The sequence below is a fragment of the Pteropus vampyrus genome, unplaced genomic scaffold, assembly GCF_000151845.1.
Source record: "Pteropus vampyrus isolate Shadow unplaced genomic scaffold, Pvam_2.0 Scaffold65, whole genome shotgun sequence".
NCBI lineage: Eukaryota > Metazoa > Chordata > Mammalia > Chiroptera > Pteropodidae > Pteropus > Pteropus vampyrus.
In genome coordinates this window covers 1,979,740-1,989,362 of record NW_011888846.1, presented here as the reverse complement: position 1 = coordinate 1,989,362, position 9,623 = coordinate 1,979,740, and the positions used below count along the sequence as shown (strand labels likewise).

The window sequence follows — 9,623 nt, the reverse complement described above, 5'->3', positions numbered from 1 at the left end:
AGCATTCCCTAACTGAGGCTGGATCGCATGTATGAGAACTGTCAACGACAAAGGAGGATCCAGGCAATGGTCCATACGGAGTGGTCAGGTGAATACAAAGGGAACAACGAAAACACTGGCCTGGCATATCGTCCTAACGGTCCATCCTAAAAATCTACATGGGACTTTTACTTTGCATTAAAGTTGATGTTCAGTAAAGAATGTTCTATAAAGTCACACAGGGCAATTTTTGGATTGTTTGGCTTATATTACTTACCCTACCTCCACCCCTACATGAAACCCACAGGCAAAAACCTCAGGCTGTGCCTCACCTGGGGACATTTCCTTCCAAAATATTCCCTAACAATCCAAACCAAACGAAGGACATGAGTGCATCAACAGTTCTTTTTTTGTTTGTTTGTTTGTTTGTTTGTTTGTTTTTTAACTTAGTGGTGGTGGTGGCGCTTGGGGGAAGCAAGGGTTCGAAAGATGATTTCAAAGTTCGCACAGAAAAATAAACAAGCAAAAATAACAGGAAAAACTCTGTAAGTAGGGAAGGAATCTATCCTAAAAGATATTAAAACATATTTTGAAGCTATAAAACATATTTTAAGCCACTTAAAAAAGCACAGCACAAATAAATGAATGGAAAAACACAACAATGGCATAGAAGAGCAGCCCAGAAATACGCTGAAGGGATATAATAGTGACTGCTTAACTGGGACAAGCTTTCTTTCGGGGGTGATGAACAAGACAGTGGTGATGACTGTGTAACACTGTTCAATGTGTTAATGCCACTGAACTGTACCTTTTACAATGGTTAATACGGTGGATGTAACCTCAAAGTTTTAAAAATGCTCCCTCGTTATCACTCTTACCTGACAGTTAATATCAGCTCTATACTGCAACAAGACCGTGACTAGTTCCTTATGTCCTCGATCACATGCCCAGTGGAGTAGAGCTCTGCCCTAAAAACACAGAAAAAGATAAATTAATTTGTTAATCCAGTTGTGGGGCCATATAAAAGACGTTACGTTTTAAGAAAGACAAAGTAATATGTAAAATTGTGGTTAATTAGCCTAAGAATGATGTAAAATGCTCTATGGGAAAAGCAAGAGACTTTTCGAAATCAGAAATCCTGAGTCTTACCTCTGGGATCTGCTGTGTTCTAGCCCAAAGACTTATTTTGGCCTGATCAGTTTCCTCACATAGGGAGTGGAAATAAAGATAACACTAACGGCAATAATACCAATATTTGTTGAATGAATGAGTTGTAAGATAATGCTTTGTACATTTTAAAGTACTTCTTTATAAATGTGATAGACAGTTTTCTTAAATTATTATGTTTACTTCTTCTGGATAAATGAGTACTTAAACCTAGGTAGAAATCATAATCTCACAATGTAGTATATCTAAATTTACTCGAGTTTATTACTTGAAATGTAAGAAAATTTAGTCAGTTTGAAACTAAACATTTCCCTTTAATATCCCAAATTTACATTCTGAAATATCTTAAAAACTCCAATGCAGTCTACTTGGCGTCTCCCTTCAAATGCTGACTGCAAAAGAGAACAAACAGATGATTGAGTGTAAGGAGACAAGGTACTAAGTATACAACATTAATTTAACCACTGTCTACCAAAAACTCATAGTTACTATCAATTCAACGTGTTAATTCCATTCTCCACCATCGGAAAATCTTTAGTTAATGAAAGAAGCCTACTTGGCCCAACAAATAAACAAAACTCCCGAAGCTAAGAGCTTTTCTGAAGAAATGAGTGATGTATAGCTTAACACTACTTTTTGAGGGTGGTAGTGATGTTGTCATTTTTAAGGGATGGAATGTTTTTCCACATTAAGTTGAAATCTAGGCTTTATGTCATTTTAGAAAAGATTTAAGTAGATGTAAGCTGGGACAAAGATGGCTTTAAAGTAAAAAGCACCTTCCAAGAAAGCTTTTCTAAACCCACTTACACTCTTTATCTTTCAGATTCTCCTTAAGCACCTATTAGTTCAACTAATTAAACCAGGATCTATTCTTGAAACAAACAAAAAAACAAAGAGAACATCTTCCTTACAAATTGTTCTTTTCCTTTTCTTTCTTTTGCTCAATTTATTTTTATTTACCTATAAATATGTTTTCCAATAGGCTTACACAGAATCCAAAGAGAAAGGAAGCAGAGAATTAAAAATGTGGGCAAATCATTCATAGTTTGTTGTAGTAGCAGAACTATTTTGCTCAGAGCCCACTAAAAAAATTTTAAAAATAGAGACAATTCTAAAAGCCGAGTAAAAATGCACTGTTGCATAGAGAACAGTTTCCTATGCTAAAATTTCTATAACTCTAATGTGTACTGACCTGATGTTACCAGGGCACTAATTTCAAAACTCTCCTATGAATAATTAATATTCTAATAAGATTCTCAGAACAAATATCAATGTATAAAATATTTTATAGTTCAATGTAACTGTTTCACAGAATTTACATTAAAAGAAGCAGATAAAATTTCAAAGTCTCTATCATTTTTAGTTCTAACTTTAAGAGTATCTTTTATGGCTACTAAGTTAAACTGTTAACAAGAATTACTACAGAGTTAAAATGATGTCTGACATACTTTCACAGGGCACCTATCGGAACTAACTAATAGTTAAGTAAAAAAAAATTAATATATCTAGTACTTTTACCACAAGATGTACAGATAATTTTTACTTCTCCACCAGGTTCCTGATTTCTCCTTGTTTAAGCCACTAGGGTTACATCGATTAATACTAATATATAAATCCTTAGCTGTTTCTATGGGAAAGCAGACAAGCAACACATTTTACTGTTAATGGGTGTTATATTTTAAATTTCTCATATGTGGTGCCAAAAATTTACTTTAGGGGAAACACCTCTGACTGGACCTCAGCAGTGATTTTCACTTTGGATGTATTTTCCAGAAGGGTGGTGCCCACACAGCGATGTTTTAAGGAGGATGATGTGCCCTCAGACATCTCCACTATGCTTTTTAACTCGTTGCTTGACCTGCAATGTAATTAATTTTTGTAACACATTATTTTAATGGTACACTAATTAACCTTGAATTAGAATGATTTCTCTGACAATGACTTTCTGTAGAAGTGCTGACCACCTAATGACTAATATTTTACTTAATACTGCATAGCATTAAGAAGCTCAAAAACAAGAACAGGATTTAAACACACTTGTAAATAAGCATAGGTAAAATAAGTCAGGCCTTGGAATTTTCGCCTTTCAAATGTTTTGTATTTACATGAACAAAGACCAGTACATCCAGGTGTCTGAATGCAATGCAATGATACTTCTTCAAATTATAAATTATAACGTTCCCACAAACATGCTCTAATTAAAAATTATTAGTTCAAGTAATGACAGACAGTAATTTGCAGAGATGCTATCCTCATAACCATTTATGACAAAATCAGGAAATAAACACCTGTGGTTTCTTTCCTTTCTCTTTGTTAACCACAAACATACCTGTTTGTGGAAAGGAAAACCATGATTAGGGAGGTGCACATTAAAGCTCTATCTGCTTAAAGACTCTATTCCAATTTGTGAACTATTTCACCTGTTTTCATATGTAACTGTTTTATCTTCTATGAATGATATAGTCTCTTACAAATTTTCAAGTGAAATTTATTTTTGCTGCTATCACTAAAACTAACGATCCTTTGTATCTAGTTTTAACTTTTTTATTCTTCTGAAAAAATATCCCAGAAATACTTAGGAAATACGGGGAGAAAGCCATTATAAAAAGGAATCTTTGTTAGGCTATCAGAAGCCCACGAGCACTGTTTAGATAGCTCTGGATAAATTCTGGAATTCAAATACAGTAAAACGCAGTGGGGAAAAGCGTTCTCATCTATTAACCAAGCAAGGGTGCTAATACTGTCCTACCTCAGACAGATGAATGAGTCTAAAGTGCTTTAAAAGTGCAGGGTGGGAGCTCGCCTATTAAGTAGTATTACTTTCAGACCGTCTGGAAAATACAGAGTGGGTTTAATATTTTAAATGCTTCTTTGATATCCTTGGTTACTTGTCCTTAAAACGTAGATTTTTTTTTTTTTAAACGTAGATTTTCTCTGGGATATCACAAATTAAATAAAAAGAATTTCTATTATAAAACAAGTCTCGATGTTCTCTTGGTATTTTGACAACAGATGCAAAGCACGTACATTATACATACAGTAGACAAAAACATGGCAAAGTTGATACGTTTAAATTTGTAAGAGTTGTCACCTTGCCATTCTAGCAAAGATGGCATGGTACAGTACTGTCTAATTATCAAATGGAATACTGCAAACAGGTCGACTTGAATTTCTCTCTGCAAAAAACCTGAGTTTCAATTTACAGTTGTAGTAGAGGCTGACTTTAGCTACCATAACCTGTCATAACCCTCTGTCCTCTATCCTATCCCTATCTTCTACTCTTTGCTGCTGCTACTGCTACAGTAGCTGCCTACAGTGAGAACTCGCCCACGTACGACTACCGGAAACTGTACAATGCCTCCTACTTCCTCCTCCTTAATAGTGAACCGACAATGCTGTTTCAAAGACTTAAGGACAGGAGTAGGACTGGGAGGTAGTACATGATCTCGAGATGTACCTAGCATGGAAGCCAGTAGCTTCCTATGAGAAAATTTATTTACTAGTATTAAAAAGAAAACCACAGACAAACATGCGTGATACACATTTAAAATCAGCAACTATTTGATCTCTTTCACTGGTTAAGATCTAAAGAAGAGAGAAATGGTGTTGCTGAGTTATTAGGGAATTAAAAAAAACAAAAAACCCTTCACGAGCATATACTAAGCCATAATGGTAGTGACTTAAGGTTGAAGGAATAAGGTAGGGAGATATGGTTTCGTCCTGTATAAAATAAGTAATAATAGCAATAATAAGTTTCCATAAAAACAGTTCTGGTCTCCATCATAAGACAATAAATAAATTACAACATATTCCATCATATGAAATATAATGGAAGTACTGATATATATAACAACATGGATGAATGTCAAAAACATTATGCTAAATGACAGAAGCCTTACACACAAAAGTACATATTATGATTCCATTTATATAAAGTTCTAGAATAGACAAAATCAATCTGTAGTAGAAGAATGATCAGAACAGTGGTTACTTTTATAGAATTAGGAGAAAGAATCACTTGGGAAGGAGCATGAGGGTACTTTCTGGGGGTGAAAGTAAGGTTTATATGTTGATAGGCGTTTTGGTTACACAAGTATATGTCTTTGTCAAATTTAATCGAATGTGTACTTAAGATTTGTGCATTTCATTGTATATAATGTTATCTTCAAAGAAAAATCAAATAATACTGAATTAGTTAATGATATGCACAATGAAGCACTGAGAAGCATCGAGAAGTATTTTTGTCTGCAAAATACTCTGATCATCAAAAATGCATCAAAAAATAAGAGACTGATGGATGACTAGAGAGGTAGATAGATATTGAGAAAGCAAGCATAATAAAATATCAGTGGTAGAATCTAGGTGGTAGGGATATAGACATTCATTGTAAAATTCTTCAACTTTTCTGTATGCTTAAAAATTTTCATAATAAAGTGTTAGAAAGAAACCCCCAAATTTGTACACCCATGTTACAAGCATTATTTGCAATAGTCAAAATATGAAAGCAATCCAAGTGTCCATGATGGATATTTGGATAAACAAAATGCAGTATATATACACAATGAAATATTATTCAGTTTTAAAAAGGAAATTCTGACACATGCTCTAACATGGATGAACTTTGAAGACATTATACTAAGTGAAGGAGCCAGTCACAAAAGGACAAATATTGTATGATTCTGTTTAAATGAGGTAGTTAGAGTAGTCACATTCATGGAGACAGAATGGTGGCTGCCAAGAGCTGGGGAAGAAAGGGAATGAGAGTTAGTGTTTAATGAGCGCAGAATTTCATTTGGGGAAGATGGAAAAGTTCTGGAAATTAACGGTGGTGATGGTTGTAGAACAAAGTGAATGAATTAAGTGCTATAAAACTATACACTTAAAAATGGTTAAAATGGTAAATTTTATGTGATATATATATTTTACCACAATAAAAACTAAGTTGCCAAAGCTTATAAGATTTTAATTACTTTCACCATTTTTTGATTCTGAATTAAATATGAGTTTCTGATGTAAAGTATTACCATAGGCTTGATTTTTTAAATGGTATTCACTACATTAATGTAGATGAGCATAATTTGACATTTCTCAGTTTGAATGAAAAAAGTTCAATTTAACATTTTCATCAACTATACAACCAAAATAACATATATGCAAATGTAAAAAGTTATTTGAGAATACATTTTTTACTTCCTTCCTCAAATCTTAAACAGAAGTATAATTTTAGCCTTAGTATATTGTCTGTGCCTCTTAAACATTTTGCTTGTTAGGGTAACACTAATGGTTTTGCCAGATTTTGCAGCAGTTTCAAAAGACAAAATTATGTAAATTATATTCTGACATGAGCCCCAAATTTAAAACCAAGCAAGAAGAGAAAGGAATTAAGAGAAAGGTGACCTCCTTCGAAATAACTGAAAGCATCAATAAACATATGGAAAATGGTATAACAATTATACCTTCAAAAAGACAGAAAGGAAAGACTTTAAAGACGTAGCTCAAATGAAAGAGGAATTTGGGAGTGCATTAGATAGGACTCTATGGGAAACCAAAGAACTGTAGGAATACTTTTAAGTGACTGATGATAGACAACTTGCATTGGACTAATGTCATCTCTTTTGTTCAAATATTATTATATTGCTACATTTGTCCTAAAACAAATTTAACTTCATGTAAAGATCTAAAATAATCTTTAATCATCAATAAGCATGTAGTGTCTACTGTATATGGAACTGACTTGAGAAATAATGTGTTTGACAAGAATTATGCAGAATTAATTTGTGTTTGACTACTGATAAGAAATGTTCTGCTCATATCTTAAATATACTTTACAAATTATTTAAATAATTCTTTAATTTTAAAAGATATATTTTTTGAAAAAACCATAAATATTTGGCATATGTGGGGAGCTATATTAATATGGCTCGATAAAAACTGAACCACCATTTAAAAAAATTAATAGGCTTTTAGATTTTCTCCTTTATATTTCTCTTCATATTCTCTACCTCGCTTTCTAAACAGTTCTGAAAATGTTTAAAAAATGTAATAAAAGTTATAATTTAAATAAAAATATGAGCACATATAATATCATGATGCTATAAACTTGGACCTTAAAACATCTGATATATAGATAGCTTCCTGAATAGTAAGCATAACAAAAATTTTTTTCTATTATGTGACATATAGACAGTGTCCTAATTACTACATTAGAAGGAAACATTGTGTAATTTTCTCAGATTAGAAATATATGCCCTACTCTATCAGTAGTAATAACAACTTGAATAAAAATATATCAGAACTATACTTATATATAATAAAATGTCATTATGAAATATCAATATTTTATTTAAAAGGCATCTTACACATATGTTCATGTGCTATGATAGTTATAGATTCAAATACATGCATGTCAGGAAATAATTGTATTCTATTTCAGATATGTGGGAATGCAAATGTAGCTTATCTTTTTGTGACTTTAAATTTCTTCACGTGTTCATAGTAAATTTTAAGTGCAATCAATTTAATTTTTAGTCATCGAAAGGCATCTAAAATTCAGTTGAACTTGCTGGATAAACATTTTAAATCAGGTCTTACACCATCCCAAAGAATCCTAGGCAATAGTGAAATATCTCAAGTTCTCATATCGCAGAAATAAACACAAAGAACCGATGTCCTTTCAAGACTGACTGTTACCCAACTTATAGTAGGGAAATGTTTCTTTTTTTCTGATAAAGAGGTTAAAAGTATTTAGCTACCAACTTAACTTTGAGGTTATATACTTTTAGTTCACCATCAAAGCTTACCAAGTTGTTTTATTTGTGAGAGCTTTAAATATCATGAAGCAGTACCATTTATTTTATTTAAGATGTTAAGTTTAATTCTAATTTTAAGCTCTCATCTCCCTCATGTTCTTAAATTAATTCATACAAATCCCCGATTAATAATAAAAGGGCCTGCCATCAGTATTCAAAGCCCAGCCTGAGTTGTCATGGCTGAGAGGGCAGAAATCTGCTTGGAGCAATGAGAGAACCCAACTGAATTCTTGGCGTCTCAGTCTATGAATGTGTAAGCACTTCATCTGTTCATGGAAACACAATGTTCTGGCAGGCTGGGGGTGAAGGAAGCTGAGTGGTCGACAAACTGGAAGACCCCGGAAGCGAACTACATCAAAGTAATCAAATGACAGAAGTAATACATTTTACAAGTGTTCCTTTCATTTTCACAAAAAAATTGTGTTATTTCAGTGCAAGCTATCTGTATTCTAGACATTTATTTTATCCCTATCACTGCTGTTCAATCATCTCTGCAAAGGTCATATGTGGATCTGGCTTTTAGTACTATTTTTATACATTTGTCCAAACTCACAGAACATATACCACTGAGAGTGAACCTGAAGGTAAGCTATGGACTTTGGGTGACTATGCTGTCTCAATGTAGGTTTATCCTTGGTAAAAAATGGGCCACTCTGGTAAGTGATGCTCATAACGAAGGAAGCCATTCATGTGTGGGGGTGGGGGTAAATGGGCCATCTCCGTAACTTCCTCTTAATCTGACTGTAATCCTAAAAATGCTCTCAAAAAATTAAGTTAAAAAAAAGAAGTGCCTTCTTTATTCATTTCATTATATTATCATTCTTCATATTATTAAGAATAATCAAGATAGCTAAAATCTATTGAGTGCTTACTATCTGTGCGTTGGCACTGTAAAAGTGCCCATTATACTATACTGCTCCTACTTATTCATTCATTCCATCATTCATTAATTCATCTTTTTTTTCAAGCATTTGGAATATGCTAACAACTCTGACAGAAACATTTTCAAAACATTTACTTTTCTCAAGCAGCTACTGGAGGAAATGCTCCATCAAAACCAGGAAATAAAAGAGAGCTACTGGAGGAGATACTCCATCGAAACAGAAATAAATAATAAAAGATGAAGACCTGGGGTTCAAAAAAACAGAAGAATCCAAGAAAGAGGGGAAGAGAATTCCCAGGCAGTGGGGAAGCGTAATCCCAGGATGACATGCACACAACAGGCCTAGAGAGCAACCAGTCCAGATAAGGACGAAGAAGGAAAGAGGGTTCCAGGAGGGACAGCACTGAAAAACACATGGGATTGATTACTTGATGTGTTTGACTGCACTGAGAAGACCTCTGTGGGGCAATTTGAGGAAAGAATGAATGATAGAAACATAGACGCTGATCCACACGGTACAGTCCACAGCTCAGCAGTGAGCGATATTTACAGTCATAATACTATACTCGATTACAATCATGCAATTATTTCATTATTAATTATAATTAATTATGCAATAATAATAATAATAAACATTGATTCAACAGAGAGTCAGTCAGAAAGCTGAAACTAAGAGCTGTTGATATCACTTGCTATGGGGGTGGGGAGAGAGTGTTGGGGGTAGAGGAGTAAAATAGCTAAATCCTAATATAACACAGAAAAAAATCAATAATGTCTAAAATTGG

At 33.5% G+C, this 9,623-nt stretch overlaps 1 protein-coding gene across 1 annotated transcript in view; it reads right to left on the bottom strand.

The window, feature by feature from the left end:
- The window catches only part of ACBD6 (acyl-CoA binding domain containing 6), a 146,360-nt gene that overhangs the window by 67,890 nt on the left and 68,847 nt on the right, over positions 1–9,623 (bottom strand). Inside the window, exon 6 of the mRNA XM_011361215.2 lies at positions 858–947. Within this exon, the coding sequence (XP_011359517.1) occupies positions 858–947 (90 nt within the window). The remainder of the gene's footprint in view (positions 1–857; positions 948–9,623) is intronic.